This window comes from Corvus cornix, chromosome 9 (assembly GCF_000738735.6).
Source record: "Corvus cornix cornix isolate S_Up_H32 chromosome 9, ASM73873v5, whole genome shotgun sequence".
Classification (NCBI taxonomy): domain Eukaryota; kingdom Metazoa; phylum Chordata; class Aves; order Passeriformes; family Corvidae; genus Corvus; species Corvus cornix.
This window is the reverse complement of record NC_046339.1, coordinates 20,193,012-20,213,755: the sequence shown is the minus strand read 5'-3', so window position 1 is coordinate 20,213,755 and position 20,744 is coordinate 20,193,012. Positions and strand designations below refer to the sequence as shown.

Below are 20,744 nucleotides of genomic sequence, written 5' to 3'. Positions count from 1 at the left end.
ACCAGCACAGAGCACTGCAATAGAGCAGGAATTTAAGACTGCAGCTCCAAGGCTACCTTGACACCACATAAGTGGAGGCTGCAACAGACAGGAAAAAAGTCCCTATTCCCACTAATAACCCTTTAGCTACAACATATAATCTCAAGTACTTAGCAAGCCATCTAACTATCTTTTATCTCCAACAAAAAGCCCCACTCCTTCCTATTCCCCTCTTTTGTTTGAACTTACTATTTTCTCCAGGTATTTTTTTACCTTGTCATAATCCATTAAATTCATATGCTTTGATCTTTCCATAGGAAATTTATTTTCTCTCTTCAAAGATCTTTTCTAGTCAGAAGGTATGTTCCCCAGTACACAGACTCTGTTCCATTCAGATGTCACAGCAAAATGCTTTTTTTTCCTGCCTTTTTTTCTTTTTTTTTCTTTTTTTTTTTTTAATTTTATGAACACTTAAGAAATCGAATTTCAAATTAGAACCAAGCCAGGCAAGGTTATTCCTGATGACACAAGATGTGGCCTCTGATGAAAAATCTAAAAGACACACATTGTGCACACACTGCTGGAGCAAGTTCACTCCACCAGAAGGTTTTGTGAGGCAAAATAATTACAGGAAAGCAAAGATATTCAAAGGTCAGTCATAGATCAAAGGTGAGGAAAGGCAAAACAAGGAGCAGGGCAGAGATGATTATGATTTACCACAGTAACATCCTTTACATGTATCTCACTGGACCAGAACATCTTTCCTTATCCCAGTGTCATGTTATTAAAATGTGTTGCTCCCCTATTTCGCTCACCACTTCTCTGGTACTCAATATCATGTGTATCACAAACACCAGCACACTTGCAGGGCTGAAAATGAACTGCAGAAGCCACCACCCCGAAGCCACGTTCCCAGCCAAACAGTGGGTAAGGATTCTTGTAGGCTGGGTTTTATCCCAGCACTTTGGGAGAACAAACATTCAGGAAGAGGACCAGAGTCCTAACATCTTTTAAAACCTTGATTTCTGGAGCATTGCGATGGAGACAGAATCCCACACTAACTCAGTTCTGCGAGATACTTTTGAAGGACATCAGCAAAGGGAAGACATTCATTAAAGCTCTGAGACAATCATTAGCACACAGGAGAACTACATAAATCATTTTTACTCATCTATGCTACTCAGCATAAACCAGGATGCTCTACTCTCTTAATTCCCATTGGCAGTTGTTCATTCTGAGGGAAAATAATCCATAAAATATATTCTATACGGCTATATTTGCCTTAGTTTTCCAAGAAGATTTTAATTCTTCTTTGGTTCATTTGTCAGTGTTCATATTGTGTAAATCTGCACAGTGCTGAGGTTGCCAGTATTCCAAGAATCAATTTGCTTTACTTACATGTATATTACAGACTGGGGACAAGAAGGAAAGAGAAAGATGCTGGATGCATCCTCTTCTACCTAGTACAATATTATACAGCCTGTGACCTTCTTCTTTTATGAACAGGGCCAGTTCCTGTGCAGTCAGTAGCCACCCACTGTCCTTCTATGAAATATATTCTCGATTTCTCTGATGCTGTAGACACAGAATAATTGTTCCTGGTTTGTTGCCATTAAACTTGCTACAAATGATACCTCCACATAGAGAGGATGAGCACCCGCAGCACATCCTGTGCAAAGCAAAGTACTCCTGACAAGAAACAAGTACTCTTCAAAGACAGATACCCAAACTGGGACAAGAGCCAATCCAGTGGACTGCAGATGAGGCCCCAAAAACAAGATGTTGAATTCCAGCATTTAAATTTGTCAAGCAACTTCTCCATTTTAGATATTCTAAACAATAAACAAAACAAATTGCCTATCCCAAAACAACCCATCTAAGGCACACACATAGAAAAACAACCAGCCTCTCAGGGCTTTATTTCTAAAGACAGAACAAAACACTGAATTGTCAAACAGAACATGCTTGAAATCATAATGCTCATATGTAAAATAGCTCTTGCACAGTATCATGGAAACTTCTAAATTGCGCTTTCTTTACATTTACACAAAGCAACTGTCATAAACATCAGCAATTTGAAAACAACATCTGCATGCTCCTGGGCAGAGGTTTTGTTCCTGTGCTGAACACCTTCTCACCTAAAATCTCACACTTCTTGTGGAGTGTTAACATCTTCTCTCCTAATCCTTGTCAGGTCAACTTGTCTTTTTGATCTCTGAGCTACACATCCTGAGCCTTTATCTGGACATGCCCAAGAGCAAGTGCTGTGTAAAATCTGTTGTCCTTGGAAATACAAAATAAACTACATTCTGGAAAAGCAAAGGCTTCTCAAGAAGATCCCTGCTTTGGTTATATACAGTACCTGTAATATATAATTAAAGAAGTTTGGAGAGAAATAAAGCTTTGCTTAAATTTTCAAGTCTCCATTCTGAGACAGAATTGTGCTGTTAGGCCTGATGAAAGGTCACACCATCTCCCACATGCCTTGTACAAATGCTGAGGCACCTATGATGCTCTCATTTGAGATGTGAGGTTAAAGTAAAAGAAGTCTTGTCCATCATGACAATTCTCAGTTTTCTGTGCTGCTCCCCAGAAAAGGATTTACCAGGTTGGAGCTTGGAAGAACAGAAAATGCAAAGGCTTTTCAGAAATTCGAATGTTCCATAAGAAAGAGTCAAGGCCCTCACCTCAATTCCTCACATATTCTAAATTAATTTTCTTCTGACCCCAGCCTACATCCAGTCTGTTCTGTGATGAAAGAATGAGCAGAGTTTGCCTAGTTTATTCCCTCAAAGAGACAACCAAGAAGAATAAATGCAGATTATTCTACTTTAACCAAATTAAAGGAAACTGTAGCTCAGAGCAGAGGGATTCCCTTTGTTTACCTGACAACACAAAGGAATTACTGCAATCCTGTCTCCTGTCACCACTGACAGGCTGTTGGATATGCTTCTGTTGCTACTCCCAAAATGCATGCTACCAACCCAGCAGAAATTCAAAGGAAGGCCATTTCCACAGGCTGGGAGCTGTCATTGATGCTTGCTGGTTGATGAATCTATAATCAACCTGTAATCAAGCCACCTCAGGAAGGGAAAAGTCTCAAATACAGACAGACAAGTCCCATTCAGCAGGGAAGTGGCAGGAGAAGGCAGGTTTTGAGACAGACCATCTGCAGGGACCCGTGACACAACAGAGAAGGGTGTTCAGCGTGTGAGTCACCGCCCAAGGCACCTGGCCACGGGGATTCTCTGTGTCTGTGCTGTCAAGAGACTGAAAGCTGCCTTGGAGTAGCAGCCTGCAAGAATAAACACCTAGATTTGTCTCCTCCATATACTCATCAAGCTGCTACCTCCTCTCTGTTACTCACAATACTTCCCCATGCCTTCCAAATAAGAAGAGATTCTCATTTTGCAGCCTAAATCCTAGATGATAATTTTTTTAAAGAGAGGATGCAATCTTTATGAAGTACCTTCCCTTGTCATTTACACGCAAAATCCCATCAGCAACCTGCACAATCAATTTCAAAGCAAAACAAAGATAACAGAAATAAACGTAAGCCATTGAGAAAAGTCCTTCCCAGTAGATGAGTTTTACAAATGGTTACATGTATCCAAACAGTGAAGCACACATACTCTGCTCCGCTTTGAGGAAACAGCTGCCTTTGCTGTAAATAGACAAGAAGTACTAGAACAGACCCAGAGACAAGCACCACCACCAAAGTACAAAAACAAAAAAGAAAAAAAGAAAAAAAAGAAAGAAAGAAAAAGAAAAAGGTGAAGTTTTAAATTAAATGAACATTTGGCTAGTCACTATTTAGGTTTTGTTGAATGTTTAATATTTTGCAATATTTGGGGATTTTTCATGTTCACTCAGCAAAGTAAGTAATGCTTAATTCATTGGGAGTTACCTTCTGAACTACTCTTTGCTACTTTTTTGAACGTTTCCCTTCACGTTATGCAATGCTACTGCAGCATCTCAGAGTGAAAGTACCTTGCACAGAATGATTTAGCTCTGAGCTGAGCCTGATCCAGAGTCAGTAGCCATGTTGCCTCTGAGGACTTTGGATTTAACTTCCTACACAGATAGGACCCCTCTGGACCCCTGTCCCCTTGCTACATAGCACTTAATCTTCTAAGGGACTTAAGTACTAGCACCCATTCAGTGCAACCAAATGTATGATTTCTGGAGTTCTTTCACTTGATACAAGACCTACAGATTCCTCCAAGACTACAGCAAGTTACTCAGAAATCCTGGTACCCCTTGTTCACCGGCAGCACACAGGAACAAGGGTATTCTAGAGAGGAACTCTGCTCTGTGGGTTTCTTGTTTCCTTCTCCAAGGTGCAGGCCCTCTCTTGATTCTTAGACACAAACATTCTGAGTTGTTCTTTCTTCTGCCCAAATATATAGTGTTTGACTCTAACTGTTATGTTTTTCTCTAAGTGCCTCCTTTCTGCATGATGAGTTTCACCATCCAGGCTGCTCATGAAAGAGGAAGGGCTGGGAGAGGCAGATCAGGATTGAACAGGCTTTATTTCTAAAGCTGTGGTGGTGAAGGAGCTCTTGAGCAAACAGCTGCCTGGGAGTCAGCAACAAAAAAAATACCAACTTGCATAGTGCATAACTGGCTTTGCCAGGTGGGGGTTAAACAAGAAAAGCACCTGTCAGCTGTGATTTCTGTTAGGAGATCATCCTAATGCTAAGACATCTCGGTCTGCACAGAACTTAATCAAATCTGCTCATTCTCCCCTAGAGTCAAGTGCATAAAACTGATTGTCACTACAAGGGCAATGAACATGCTGATGGAAAGGTCTTTGCTTTAACGCTGCTGCTGCTGAAGCCACGTATCAGTTACAAGGATGAAATACAAGAGACCATGTTGCTTCATGTACATGAAGCAGTAGAGACTGAGATGAAAAATGTGGCTCCTGTCAACATGCCAAGACATGTGGAGCATATTCTGCCTTTCCACTCCCTCTCCCCTGTCTCCCTAAAATGTTCAATGCAAAGAAAAAAGCATCAAGGTGTTAAGTGACTTGAAATATTTTTGTATTTATATCATCTAGTAAACAAAGTTGCTGAAAAATGTCACTGTTTGATCTTCATATGTGTGGGAGACAGTATCTCAGCTGTCAGGGAATGACTGTACAGCTCCCTGCTGGAAAGAAGAAGTCAAGCATTTCACAAGCAGACTTTTATAGCCTGGTGGGATCTCTGCTAAACACTTGGGATATCCAGACTGTCAATTGCTTCCAGGAAGATATCTGCTGATTCATCCTGGCAGTACCCACTCCCAAGCTGAGCTGTCCCCAGATCCCAATCAGCAGAAAGGCTCTCAACCGCAGCGCTGACACCAGCTCAGTGAATTCTGCCTTCATATCCTTGGGTGAGCTGATGGGCTGGAAGTCATCATCAAATCCCAGTCACCTTTTGAAGTGCAGGAAACAACCCAGTACCCAAAGCCTTCTGGAAGGACTGTTTTGTTACTCAGTGCACTTGTGATGGTTTTGGTGCCATTGATTAAAGCTCTTTATTCCTTTGCTTCCCTTCCCCTTTCCCCATCTAAATTGTCACTACGGGTGACAGCTGCTGGGTGCAGGTATTGTCTCTGTGCACACGCTGGAAGTGGATACTACTGGAGATTTGTGAAGGAAAGAGAAGGGGGAACCATTCTCTGTCACAGCTATCAGGAAACCTAGCTGCAGTTCAGAAAGCCTTCCCACAAGTCAGCCTAAAAGAGTGAGGGGGAGAGAGGGGGTGAGAGAGTTTTGTCTCTTCTTTTTAATGTTGTTCAGGATCACTGACAGCAGTAAGGAATGTATAAGCTTAGAATTCCCCTCTAAACTCCAAAATAAAGTACAAAACACTAGCCCATACATTAGGTGGTGGGTGCCAGCAGACCAGGTTTATCCTTTCAAGCAGCAGTGCCCTTTGCCTTACTGCAGCACACTGTAATTAAGGCCCTGCACAGGGCCAGTCACTAGCATGATAAAGATGAGCTATTTTTGTATGTGAATTCAAATGAACAAATGCAATTTCTAACCATTAACCTCCTGAAGCAGATAACAAGTGGGTTTCGGGATAATTAATGATTTTCATAGTTTCTAGAAAAGCTTTATCAGGATCCTTATATTTCTAAAATGCTGACATTGCATGATCTGGGACCTCAGTTCTAAAAAGGCAACGAGTACAACACCCCCACCTCCTAGAGCCAGCACCCCTGACTTTCTGTGTGTGCTGGGGAGATGCTGGGAAGCCTAGGGAGCCAGTTCCCAAGACCTTTCCCTCATGGATGCACACCTGCTCTTACACAGGCTCCATACTTCAGCAAAGCTGAGTACTTTGGGTGGATCACTCACTGTGAAGGTTCAGAGATCGATTCCAGCAAGAAATGCAGTTTGCATGGCTCACTGGGAAAACTCACTCCTCACCTCTCCTCCAGAGGTACATGAAATCTAGTATGAGGAAGGAGATCTGGAGAGGGAGGGAAGGTGCTGGGCTAGGGATCCACCCTGCTTCTGACACCCAGAAACAAGAGGTGGCCAGCACGGGTATAAAGAGCCTGCTCTGCAGAGTGTGCCCACAGAGCTCCTGCACAGCTCCACAGACAGGGATCCACCTCCTCAGCCATGTGCTGACACACACAGCCCTTCGTGCCACTCCAACAGCCACCAGCTGGTAGACAAGCCAGGGATTAAACTCACCATTTCCAGAAGTTACAAACCCAGCTGCTAAAGCCACAGCTCTGTAGCAGTGGGTCACAACTCCTGCCTCGGCCAGCACACCACTCCTTGTCTGCTAAGGGCGACTCCTGCTGTGTGCTGCATGTGGCAGTGAGATTTCCATCTCCTCTGTTACAGATCTGAATGCTCTAACTGGATATAAGCACATACGGTTTTATTAAATTGATCACTCTGCACTACTGAGGCAGCATTTACAGGGGAACAGCACAATGGCTTTTTCCAGACTATCAAGGTCTTGTGAGACATGGTGTAGAGAGCTGGGAGCTGACACCAAGCTAGAGAAGATTGCACTGAAGATGAAAGATGAGAAAGCTCACTTGCAGAGAACCTGGGTTTTGTTCTCTGTGGGAGGAACACGAACTTTTGCATTCAAGCCGAATTTAATAATGCATTCCAGTGATCTGCATTTTTCCAAGCTCCTACATTCCCTTCCTGAATACCATATGTTTTCCCATTCTTTTAGAGGTATTTCTGTGGCATCCACTGCCAATGGGTTGAAAATCAAAGTGCTACCAAGTTATCTGGATGAAACATCAAGATCTTGAATGTTTGGGAAACAGCCAAATGTTAGTTTAATTAACTCGAACATATTCAATTTTGACTGACCTTTTCAAACAGAATCAGAGAAGCACTGAGGTTGGAAGCAACCTCTGGAGATCATCTAGTGCAACCATCTGTTCAAAGCAGAGCCCATTAGATGGGCTTGCTCAGGACACCATCCAGTCAGATCTTTTATTATCTCCCACAATAATTTTCAAAACATCTCTCCTGAAGACAGGCACTGCAGTCCTTCAAGAAGTTATTTCAACCCAAATTTTGCAACTTCATTTCCTAGAATGCAAAGATATCTTTTGATAATTTTGTAACAACACATTGTCCAGAATAGGAAGTAGGAAAAACCTTTTTGCTACAATGACTTCACTTTTAATACTGCTCACTTTTCAAATTTCAATGACCAATTAAAAATTTAAAATTTCAATATATAAATTCCCATCTGGACCTTGTGTAAGCATTTTAAAAGAAAATCAGCACCTATCCAGATCAAGCACTAAGAAGAGTTCAATACAACACTTATCACTGTGTATTTCTTCTCTTCAACTCTTTTCCAGATCACATAAGGAGTTTTGGAAACTATGGACACTTGCTTGCCTTGTCAGACTCCAGCACATGGAGATCATTTGATGAGACAGGACCCATCACAGTCTCTGGGGTGTTCCTACCATCCAGCAGTTCTGTTTCTGTCTCCAGCTACTTGCAAAGGCTGTTGCAATTGTGTGGTATCGACAGGTTTCAAAATAATGAAACCTCCAGTGAAGTTCACAGCATAGTCTCCTCACAAACACAAACTTTCAGCTCTCTGGTGCTTCCAAACAGGCAGTGACCACACACTGGAAACCATTCCAATACATTTACTGGTTTACACTGAAAGTGCACTGCAATAGATGAGAATGTACTTTAAAAAAACCCCAACAAATAACTGAACAAAGCACAAATCCTGAAACATTATGGGGTTTTTCTTCTAAAAGGTAATAACAGGAGAATCTCTATTTTCCAGAAGAGTTCTCTTTTGATGCTGTGATACTGAGTCCAGGTATAAGTTAAAACACCTGAAAAATTCAATTTTTCTCTCATTTATTCCGAAATATAAATACTTTTATTTTTCTTATTAAATTTTTCATCCAAAAAGGTCAAGGAACTGGATCACGTAATTCAGATCATTTGGTCAGGAACTTCCATTCTAATTATATCACCCAGTACAGAACCAACAAAACACTTGCAAAGGTACAGGCAGTTCTATTTCAATGAATTACTTACTAATTTACACTGAAAAAACATAAGGTTGTTGTAGCTGAGCAGTTAAAAAAACCCTACCTTGCAATCATTTGATGGTTCTTCACTGAATAATGGAAAAGGGTTTAGAGTGCTCAACCACAGACACCAGGAAAAAAAAGGAATTGCACCATTAAAGAAACCCAGGCCAGTTAATTGCAGGTAATCGCTATGAATAATGACAGCAGAGAGTGCTGAATGATGTAGGAGAGAGAATATTCTGTCTCTGAGTTGTAATTGCTTAAAACAAACAGTTTGGTCAATCTGAACTTATTCGTGTCTGTGCTGCTCCTTCCGGAACTGTAAACATTTGGCTAAAGCTGTCAGGGAGCAGCTTCCATGTGTTCTGCATCCTACAAATGGTGGCAGAGGAGCCGTGCAAGGAGAGAGAGAACAGTGAATACATTGCTCTCCTCTCCTCAGCCCTGCCTGTTCATCCCCCCACCCAGGAACATTCTGTACACACGTGCACACAAACATGGCTTTGCCTGGTGCTCCACAGCCTAATCACTGATTCTTCAGGAAGACATTAATTATGTAAATAGCTCCTAAAAAAGGAGAAATGTTCCTTTGCCAGACCAATTCATCTTCGACCGCAGCCACCCTCAGTGTCCTGTGAGTCACTCCACAGCTGGAGCTACCTGTGCAAAATGCCTGGAAGTCAACTGGAACAAGTTATGGCTGATGCACAGCAGAATGAATGAGAGCTAAGAGACAGGGAAAGGGACCACCAAACTAAATGTATTTGGGTTTCATCTACTTCATATTAGCCTTTTTGGAAGAATGTTTATTAGGACACATAATCTTTGTCTGTACTTGTCATATATCATTCCCAGTAGCTCCCTTTCTGAGATTACTTTCTTAGCTGAGGCCCTCAGGACACCATGCAGTTTGATCTCTACACTTTCAAATACTCATCACCCAAATATCCAAAAGATTCATTACCTACTTGGGCCACCCTTTCTTCAAATGGCAAGTTGAGTGTATGAGGAATAACACTTCATGTGAGCTGGAAGCATTTATTTATACCACATTACATGAAGCTGATCTGTGCAGAATGCCACAAGAGAGCAAGTCGAGGGAAGCAAACAATGAATGAAACACGTATATCCCTCTGGTGATGTCTCCAGGCAGCAGATGAAACAGCAGCTCTTAGTCCTAACGCCCTTACTAAGAGCTGTGAGCCTTAGAACCAGCAAACGAGTCAGCATAGAACTATGCTGAAAATGGGGTGTTTTCTACTTCTCAGCATCCTCTTCTCATGTACACAGCCCTGCTCCTCTGAGAACAGCCTGGTTATTTTCACTACAAGCTCCATTACATCCCTTAAATGAGAAGAGTGACCCACTCCTGCACAGCCCTGGTTGCGGGAAACAAGTACTACAAGAGTCTCAGACCATCAGTCCCTCTGGCTGACTGCAGGGAGGAGGAAGAACGTCAGCAAATGTCAATCCTGGCCTTGGCTTGTCTGGGTCTGAGGCAGCAGGCCACCAGGTATAAAATCCTGAGAGCTCCAGTGGACTCACATCTCCCTGCACAATGCTTTTGTGGAACATACTTCTAAGGGAACACAGACACTTACAGCATGGAACAGCTGTGTATCCCTCCATTTCATGCTTGTTGTACTTTCCTAGGACATGCACTAGCTGTATGCACTTTTGTAAGCCACTAAACTCCCTGAAAGCAGTGGATAAGGACTGTGAAGAGGATTATACTGAATCATTTGTCTCTGCTGATCAGTACAAGAGAAGGGCAGGGAGATTTTGACAAGTTTTATAAAATTATGCCCACAAAAGCAGGGCTAAGTACTGCTCTACAAACAACAGGAGACAATAGTCACAACATTCTCCTCAGAGAAACTGAATAGACATTCAACCAGAACAGACTCATTACTACTGCTGGAACCATTTTAATCCCACCTGCCCCCTCCAGGATGGACTCCTTGCTGCTCTAAAACAGGCAGAAGGATATTTTTTTTAGGAAGCTCTAACTGCTACCCGAGGAATGAGATTCCAATTTTGCCCCAGGGAGAGCCAGGTGCTTTGCTTTGGTGCTTGTCTCACAAAAGTTGTCCCCTGCAATAGAGCACATTTGTATTGGATTAATGTAATCAAAGGCACCCTGCTGTCTGGTCACCGACCTGTCTGTAAACAACAGATGACATGATGCCTTGAGCTGCTATTGTATATAATTACCTATTGAGTTGTGACCATTGTAAACTAAACAAATCCATAACTTCACCTGCTGCTGTTGGCCTGTTTTCCAGCAAGGAACAAAGCCTATAAGTGCCTCAACTTTGAGCACCATTTTGTCCTTCACTGCTTCTCACATCTCCTCCAAATGAGTTTGTGTGCTCTCCCTCACACCCAGAACAATTTTCCTAGCTGCACTGGCAAGGTCTAACCTTTCTCTGTTCTTGCTTTAAATCCCTTTTATATCCTTCTCCTTTCATCCAACCTTTTGATGTTACAGCTTCCTCGCCTCTGCCTGCATAAAGGTGAAAGTTGCCTGTTACCTGAATGTATCTCACCTGCCCTAGATTGTGCTCACTGTGATAGAGGCCACAGGGACAGATTCCCACCTGATGTGAATCATGCAGGTCTGCTGGGGAGATACACAAACATGGATCACAGAAAACACGGTGAATAAGAACACTGTTCTCTGGTTTCCAATACAAGAGTAAGATCAGGTGGAACCTGCTACCTGTCAGCTCAAAACCAACAGGAAGCTGCTTCCACGTGCTGTATTGTCCAGCTGCAGGGCTCCTCACCCCAGGACACTAAAAACTGAGCTACTGGACACCTTACTGAAAGAACAAAACCCCCTGGGAGCCATGAAATACAAAGAACTCTCCCCAGGTGTCTTCTTAAGTTGGAAACTGGAAAAGTATTCTGGGAATACCTCGGCATACCCACTGTACTCTTCCCTGAGCAAACCCTGCAAGCTGCTGTTGGGGACAGCACACTGGGGTAGGTGGAGCTGGCATCTGGCCCAGTGCAGATTTTTATCACAGCAGTTCACACCAGGGAAGACACAGCACTGTGTGCGTGTCAGTGCGGGTCTGGACAGGCACGGGAGGAGCCTGATACTCCTGCAGGTGTAACAGCAGGAGAAGCGACCTCCAGAGAGTGTTTGGTGCTCACTAGCAAATGGCTCTGATAGCCAGTCAACTGCTGCAAGTCAGTAGCTAATAAACACTTACCTCTGTTGTTCATCAGTAACTCAGAAGTTACTGGGACATGACATTCATGGAGACTTTCAAAGAAAAGGTTCCATTACAATACCTGGCAATGAAACAGAAGCCAACTGACACTGCCAATGACAAGCTGCTTATTTGTTTTGGTTTTCTTTCGATTATCAAACTGAAAGTCTATTTGGCCAAATTAGACAAAAACTGCTTTCCCTTTTTCCTCTAATTTTTGTCAGAAGTCTGATGTAAAGCCTCTACAGAAGAAGTATAACCAAGTTATATTAATATCACCCTTTCTACTTCATTTACAAATGAAAACCTATATACGCCAAGACTGAAACACACACAGGTTATGTTAAACATTATCTGATTACTGCTTAGTGTCAGAACAGCTCAGATTGTATAAAACTGCAGCAGCAAGCTCATATTAATCATTGAAGAACAGCTCACAAACAAATAAAAATATTTGATGTAATCATCTGTTTCAATATAAACACAGCTAGGCAACAGGAGCCTTCAATGCACTGACTTTAAGTGATAGACTTCAGTGTTTGCATAAGGAATCTTCTTTTAGAAAGTTGTTTTTTTGACTTCCAAAGAGTTCCTTGCTTTGGAAATATTTTTGACGACATGAACAAAAGCTTCTTGTCTGAGATATTATATAAGAAATAGCACTGAAGACAAAAGCTAACATTTCAGAATATGTGATTGTAGACTCTATTTTGAAAATGCCTCCTGAAGAACAGTTAGTTATTGGAAATATTTTAAAAGTAATTTAATCACAGATTTCCAGGACAGTTTGCACTCCTCATGTTCTCTGAATCAACCAAGCTCCAGTTCTTACAAGATCACCCAGTACCAGCACCGATGACTGTTTTCAACATCTTCTTAGGCTCTCCCTTAAGGGTCACGGGGAATGAGCAATGAATTGAGGCAATAGTAAAATGATGCATTTAGCTGCCTGAATCCTTTTGTGAATGAAAAGGGGTCTGATCAATTCCTATTTACCTCAGCACACTTCTGGTTTCAGAATGGGCTTTGGGGGTTTCATCATTGCCTAGCAGAGAACGTTAATGCTTCCCTTAATGCTACATGCAAAAACTTGGATAGGTTTTAGGAGAGATGGGAACAGGAAGGAACAGATTACTATCAAGCACTGCTGACAGGAAGCCATTGGTACTGGAGAAGGTGAGGCTGGACTGATCAGACGGCAATCATCTGAGAGAGAACATTTCATCAAACAGTGAAAACAAGCAGGACCCATTTGCTGTGGAGCAGCAGCGCTGAGTGACTCATGCTATTGAACAATCCTGACTCGAACCTGTTGAAGATCTTGGCCCAGCCTTCCCTTTTCAGTATTAATCCGACTAGATACGTGTCAATAACCCCCTGGGCTGCTCCCTGGCAGCTGGATAACCAGCAGAGCAAGCCCATCTGGGCGCTCAGGTGCCCGGCAGCAGCAGCCCGGTCAGACCGGGCGGTGCTGCCGCAGGCTCCGAGCGCGGCACCTGCCGAGCCCCACGCCCTGCGAGCCGCCCCTCGGAGCCGCCCCGCGTCCATCCCCGCACCCCCGGGCGGCACAAGTTAAACCCCTGGGCTGCGGGAGCAACAGGGTGCCCGCGGTCCCCTGCGAGCCCGCAGCACTCCCGGGCCGGTACTCACATGGCGAGGGGCCGAGCGGGGTGCGCTGCCTCCCTCTCCAGCAAAGATGGCTTTCGGCTCCGCGCCTGCTGCCACCAGTCTCCTACTGTTGTAGGCACTGTTGTTGGGAGAGGAGGGGTAGGCACCGGCTACTGAGCATGCCTGCGCCTCACATCAGAGTAGGAAGCAGAGGCGAGGCACGGAGGTACCCCCTCCACACCCTCATGCCAGGCGGGAGCGAGTCCTGGAGTGACAGACGGGAAGGCAGCCTCCGGGTCCTGCCCGCATCCCGCCCCGCACCGAGCAGGGAGAGCCTGGGTGTGGTCACCGGAGCGGGCTCATTGCGGCTAGCAGGCTGGGAGGGGATTTAGGTGAAAACCATTGTCTGTTTCTCTAACCACCTTCTTTCTCCCTCTCCTCTCTAGAAAGAAAAAAATTTTAGAAGGGAGAGAATGGTGAAAGGTGCTGCTGTTCAACCCCTGCTGTCATGGGTGAGTGCTTGTGAATGAAAACCTATAGCACAGAGCAAATCCAGAGACAGATAAGCTACTAGATCAACCACTGATTCTGGAAAGGTTGTGTCTCTCAGATGAAGTACAGCTCTTGCTTCTGGCTTAGATATCACCTCACACTCAACCTAAATCCAGGTATCCAACCTCACCCTTCATGAACATTAGCACTTCCCTTTCATGCCCCATCCCCCAGTACAGAACAAAACTTATTCTGAAGCAACACATGTTCCCTTGCATTCAAATCAAGGCCTTCACATACTCTAAACAGAGGTGAAGGAGTAAGAAAGTCTGCATGGTTTTCCAAGAAGTGGCATTTAACATTGCTGTCCCAAATGATACCTTTTTCACTTGTAAGAAGATACTTCACCTGTCGCTGCCTTCACTAATTTTCCATGGATGTCAGTGGCAGCTAGCACTAGCCATTCAAACCAAGTATTTGGGTGAGGCAAGTAGCTTTTCTGAGTATCTAGACCTCAAATCTTGGGGTGCCTGTTGGAAATAAAGTGCAACAGTGTCAACAGACCAAATCTGTGTTTTCTGACGTGGAAATCTAAGAAAAGGTGAATTGTTCCTCAAAGCAACAGGCACCACAGTTACTGGGGGAGAGCAATGCATCAATCCTAATTTCTAAACTTGTTATCAGCCAGTTGAGTATTTTCATGGAGAATGTAGCCAGGGAATGTGACAACACCCAGAGCCCAGACATTAGGACACTCAGTTACTGCCCAAATACAGGCTCAGGTGTTATCACAGCCTGATTCAGATGTAAGCCAGGGCCTGTCAGCTCTGAAGGGATCCAGCTCCTTGGGGAACTATGGAACTCCTCAGACTGACTTAGTCACAAGAACCTCTCTCCCTTCTCCCTCTGCTGCCTGAGAGCTTGCTCACTGCATTAAAGACTCCTCATACCTCCTGCCACTGGAGGGTGATTCTGTCTCTTCTGCTGAAGCTAATTACCTGCATGAATGAATAAATGTCACTTTGAGCAGCACTTTAAGCCTGAGTTTTTTTGCTCACATATCACACTCATAAGACCCTTGCTCTGAGAAACTTTTCCTGATGGAAGCAGAAAACACTTCAAACTGTATTTTCTCTATGAAAAGATGGAGTTTCAAACAATTGGTATGCCCTCATGACAATTAGGAGATTCCCAACTACCTTTACGCTTTATCCATCCACAGATTACTTAGCTCAGCACTTCTAATCTGGAATTCCTCCATAGCTCTTCCCTCCTGAGGGGAGTTTACTTTTCTGATGTCCTAGACAAAGATACATTTATATGATACCCTTACAGCACACAGCCACATCAGCACCCACACACAGGCTTGCACCAAACACAGGTATCACCTGCTACCATTATCACCTTAATCTTCAAACTCAAGCCTCATCTGAATACTGAGAAAGTGAGAAGTCATGCCTGGCTTGTGAGGCCAGGAGCTTCTAGGAGAGAGAGACCTTCTGCTAGATCTTTCTGCCTTTTCTGTGGTCTCACTTCAAGTCATTACTACAACTACATGGAGGGTGGAACAAGTACTGACTCTAGACCAAAGCTCACAAGACTCAAAAAAACCCCCCACAAGCCTGGAAGACTCCAAGCCCAGCATATTAAAATGTTTTATTATACAAACTATCCAGACCAAATGATACAGTGTTTGTGCTGACTCCATGGCAGCTTTATCCTGAGTGAAGGGGAACAGAGAATGCCCACACAAGCATAAAGGTGAAATGGCAGTCAGAAAAATTAGAGATCAGAAATTAGCAGAAGCGCTCCACTGCAGGGAAAATACCTCAGACCTTGTGAGCGTAGTGCAGAATGAGCTGAAGCTACATCAGTGCCCCACATCATATAGCCATGGCTTCCTCCGGTGTGGTACCAGAGAGTTCTCAAAACCAAATTAAACATCACTGCAGTATAGCTGCTAAAAGAATAATTTCCTACCAGCTAATGAGAGCATCACCATTCCAATCCAAGAAGGCTCATGATCCTGAAGAAAATCCACAGCTCACCTGGGGGACATTTTCCTTTAGCCCTACATTCCCTGGAGCTTGCAGACTATCAGTAAAGGCTACCAGAGCCTTTGGTGTTGGAAGAGATGCAGAGACACCCTGTGGTGGCAAAAATAATACAACCAGAATTAGTTCAAACAGCTTAATTTCATTTAAGTCACAGAACTGAATCAGAAAATCTGCATCCCAGGGACACAGAGAAATTGTCCCCCAGTTGCTATTCAGGTACTTTCCTCTCTCCAGCTCTCCTTTCCTGTCTGGCATCTTTTGCTCTGTGTGTTTGCACAAAGATTTTACCTCTTACTCTGTTTGGTATAATAGTAACAGCTGGATCAGGGCTGGTGCAATTGGAGGAATGCCATAGAAATGCTCCATTTTTGGAAAATAGCTTCCTGCACCTTTAGCCTGCCCATCTTGGGTATGGAAAACAATCAGTCTGCTTTGTAAAATAGTGGTGGTGGTTTTTTACCCCATCCATAATTTGTATTTTGTACTGAAGCAAAATTTTGTATATGAAGGCAGTTTCAGAGCCACCAATACACTGCTTAGGATGTTCAAGAATGAAAGCCATCAACAACCATCATCAGTGGAAATCAATTCTGGCATCTGGAGTCTTGCAGGTACTAGACCTTGCTTATAATTAACTAGGGACAACCTGTAGATAGAACACCGAGGCCCCTGAAAATGTTATGTACTGCTGTTACATGATCTTCATCTGAAGGAAATGTATTTTCTCACAGATCTGCAAGTAGGATCCCCATTTGAAGAGTCATCATGTAATCTATAGGTTTATAAACTGCCCATATAATAGAGTAAATCTCAGGGCTAGCCACAATAACACTGGTATTGGTTATTTTGGCTCACAAAACAAAACACAGTGCTAAATAAGAAAGGTGAGAACAGTTAATTGGTTTACAGAAAGCAGTTGTAATGAAGTTTCACAAGATTTAAGCAGAAAAGAAAAGCAAGCTAAATAAATCAATTATTCAAATGCTGTGTTTTCAAATCTTCTGATCTGGCAATGCATTTAAACAAAGTATAGGAGGAATTCCCCCCTAAATCATCAGAACTTATGACACTGGAAATTCAGCATAGCCAGACAAATTCATCTTTAAAAGAGAAGTTAAATACTATTCATGTCCAAAGTACAAGTTTTCAAAAACTATGGTCTAAAAGGATTAAGAAAAAATCTATTCTAAGTATCTTCAATCCTTTGTCACCAAGTCTTACATGTTTATTTTCAATGCTTCATTTTCTTCTCTTGACTTTTTAGACAAGTGGAATTGGTAAGAACCTACCTTTGCAGCTCCCTTCTCAGAAGTAAGGCAGATGCCTGCCTGCCCAGCTGCTGATTTTATTAGCCACAGGTGGTCTGTTCTGCAGAGCTTCACCTCAGAACCACTGTATGCCTAAAATGGGTCTTGAATTTGCAGATTCTTTTGCCACAAATTAAAACATCAAGTCTGTAACTGTGGGGTGTGTAATTTTCTTTCACTCACAACTTCTCTTCATTCCTTCATAACATATTAGCTGCTTTAGTGATAGTTTACTTTTACAGGTCAGTGAACTGTTTGTAATTCCTTTTATAAATTGTCTTTTCTGCCATTTCAGTGAGAGATACAGGTCCAACATAGCTGGGTTCTGTTAAAACCCTAGGTGTCTCATTTCCAAGCCTGAGTAGCAAGGTGTGACACTCTGTGCTCCTTCAAGGTATTTACATTCCTCGTTAATGGTATTAATGTATAATTTTGGTAAACATTTATAACACAATGAAAAACTTTGCAGGTGTGATCCTGCAAAGCATTTGCATAGTGAGGCCCAGTCCCTCCTGCCTGTGTGTATCCCTATGGTAAGAACTGGGTGTAGGGAACTCTACTTAAAAGGCTGTGAGGGGCTGAGAAGAGAGGAGGTACAAGGAGGGAAGAGAAGAGTAAAAGCAGAAGAGTTAAAAATGGTTGCCAGTTTTGTTTTTAAGCCTACAAACTTCCTGTGATTTGTTTTAGAAGATTTGTGGAAAATATTTGTAATGGGCAGGAACAAGACAACAGAGGAGGGGGTGAACATGACCCTCCAAGTCAAGCAACCAAAAGTTAATGCAATTACCAAATATCAAATGTAGAGCAGAGGGACTAATTTGATCAGAGAGGCCAAGGGGATAATTCTTGGAGACAAAGCATTGCAACGCGGAAATGCAGGCTAATCAACTGCTTTATCAAAAGAAAAAGGAAACAATTTCCAAGCCTTAACTAAAATCTGCAGTTGGTTCTTCATCTTTTTGGGGGTCTGGTTTTTGCCTAGCAGAGTTTGTTCCATCTCACATTTATTTCACTGCTTCTGTTCCCAGCACAAAGCTGTTTCCCTGGCTCCTGGCTCTTTGCTTGTATCAAACAAGCCGCCTCTACTCTTGGTTTAAGGAACCACTTAATCATGAAAGAGAGCATGCAAAGGGAAATATTCATTATATTTAATGTCCAAGCCTACTTTCCATAATTACATGGAAAAGAGCAAGAATATCCAGAGTCACTTTGTGCCTGCAGGATTTTTCAGAGCAGGTATTTGCTTCATCTGATGGAAAGCGGCTGCTCATTGATCTCCACTGAACTCCTGCATGACCAGGACCCTCACACGTTTGTAGAGTAGCAGATCCAGACTTCACCAGGTACAACACAGCAAAGCAGAGGCTTTCAAACAGCTACTCAGACTTCTGTTTTCAGCTAAGCAGGTGCTGTTGTTATGACAGATAAAATGAGCTGGCACAAAGGGAAGAAGGAACTCACAGAAGAAAGCACAGGAGATGGGAAGCACGGCCGAAAAAAGCGAGACCGGCTGTTTAAGAAGAGATTTTCTCGACTGAGCCTCTTCTCTGGGTCTCCTAAGACTAAATTGTAAGTACATCCAAGATTATATTTTGCATGCATTTTCAAATGTAGAAATTTTGTGCGTATTTCCAGAGCAGCTTTGGAAGAGCCACAGACACCTTGTTACCCTGCTGTATTAACTGTTTCACAAACAAGGAAACAGCCTCTAACAACTTGAGCTAAAAACTAGTCAGTCACTGGCAGCACTAGAGACGAAATGAACTTCTCTAAGTCCTGTGTGTCTGTGTATTTGTTTTATATCCATTTCCCTATGCTTCCAGCAAGAGATTAGCAGGAGTAGCATCTCTGTTTTTCCAGGTACACACCAGCACTGCCAAGGGGACAACCCAGGAGAGTTTCCAGCAATAACTTTGCTGCAGTTTTGGTTGCACCAAAGCTGTAACTCCAGGGTGCAGTGGAAAATGTCGATGTATGGGCAGCAGCAAAAATCACTGTTCAACAAAGTTAATGATACTAAATTTCTGAGAATTCATAATTAATGCTTGTGTTCCTGCAATAGAGCCTTTATACTTACTCTTTTCAGTTAGAAGGAGAAAAAGGGAAACAAAACAAAAAGACAAGCAAATAATAACGATTTTTTTTTTTTAACCAAAGTAAGCAGAGGCAAAAGTGATTTTGAGCTTACTGCTTTGTGAATGTGTAAGTTTTGAGTTATTGTAATCATTCTTATGGGATTTAAAATTCTCCTCTTGGGTCTTTCTCCTTGGTATTATTCTTCCTAAACATGAAGTAAATGGAGTGTATGCAACATGCTAAAATCAGGAGGGGTTTCCAAAAAGTGTCTTTTCTCATCCAAGAGCTGTTTTCCCTACAGATCTCCTAAAAGGAGTCTGTCTTTGGTAATTATCATGAAATTACCGTCTTAGCAGGAAGTGCACGCAAGTCTCCACAATTACTCAGCTAACTGCATTAGGCTTGATATCCACAGCAGCTGGTTACAGGCTCCACAGGAGATTAAAATACACTAACAAGAAATGAACCTGAGAGCCAGATTTTTGATCTAATTGCAGCATAACTAATACCAAGGGCTTGGTTTGGGGATTTTTCTTGCTGTACTGCTGAGGAACTGGACTAGAAACGTAGTCAAACATCCAAGAAGTAAATTACTGCTGTGAATGTTCTCTGTTGTTCATAATTTCACTGAAGAATGCATTCAGGAGGCAAACAAATACAACGGAAGCAGTAAAATCATGTTTTCTGAACATTGATCCTTATTTGTATGTGATAAATATGAATTTTCCTCAGTTTGAGCTAAAAGAAAAAAAAAATTGAACAGTAATCTAGTAACTTCCCAAGGTACTCCCACATTAATGGGGAGAGAGTCAGCCTTCAGACCTTACTGGACGTATTTCTACAGACACACTGCATGGCAGTGGTTTTTAAATACATTCAAGCCAGCAGGGCTTGCAGAACTTTCACAGTGGTGTAGCCAAATCAGATCATCTCTACAATTCAGCACTGATTCGTGAGCTCTTGTAAGGGATGATGTAGGTAAAATAGAAGGGTATTTAATTTGATCAGGAGAGCTTTCCTTGCAGCTCTTCCATCTCTGTTCAAGGCCAGTGTAACACCGGGCTTATCTACTGGCCAGCATTATTGTGCATTGCCAGTGCACACAGGTGGGAAAAGAACCTTTATGATGGTATAGGGAAGCACTAGGTCAGATACACAGAGCTGCATGGAATTTGTCTTCATGCAAACACGTGAGGCTCATGCCACAATCACGCACAGAAGAGTTACATATTAAAGCTCCTACCCCGTTAGCTGACATCACTCTTTTACGGTTTTGTTTAAATGACGAAAATCCTTTAATAATTTTGTGTTCTAAAACTAATGGCTTGTCACTGCCACCACAGTACCAGAGCCAGACTCTCCTTTTTGCTGTCCGTTCCTGTTTTTTTCAGGTGATCACACACGGGCACCCACTCCTAGTGTGTCACAGGTACAGCCTGTGGAAGAGTTCA

General features: G+C 42.8%; 2 protein-coding genes across 4 annotated transcripts in view; one reads left to right on the top strand and one right to left on the bottom strand.

Annotated features, from left to right (window-relative positions):
* The window catches only part of LOC104693042 (vesicle-associated membrane protein 2-like), a 51,744-nt gene extending 38,059 nt beyond the window's left edge, over positions 1-13,685 (bottom strand). Inside the window, exon 1 of one of the 2 annotated variants that reach the window (XM_010405423.4) lies at positions 13,404-13,685. In XM_010405423.4, the coding sequence (XP_010403725.1) occupies positions 13,404-13,405 (2 nt within the window). In that variant the 5' untranslated portion in view covers positions 13,406-13,685. The remainder of the gene's footprint in view (positions 1-13,403) is intronic. The other variant, XM_010405424.4, reaches the window with a different exon arrangement.
* C9H17orf50 (chromosome 9 C17orf50 homolog) overlaps positions 1-20,744 on the top strand; it is a 74,049-nt gene that overhangs the window by 52,442 nt on the left and 863 nt on the right. The window contains exons 4-5 of one of the 2 annotated variants that reach the window (XR_005602641.1): positions 13,808-18,560; positions 18,642-18,786. Coding sequence is in view for 1 of the 2 variants with exons in the window: in XM_019289487.2 (XP_019145032.1) it covers positions 13,870-13,873; positions 18,642-18,786 (149 nt within the window). In the remaining variant the exon portion in view is untranslated. The remainder of the gene's footprint in view (positions 1-13,807; positions 18,561-18,641; positions 18,787-20,744) is intronic. The other variant, XM_019289487.2, reaches the window with a different exon arrangement.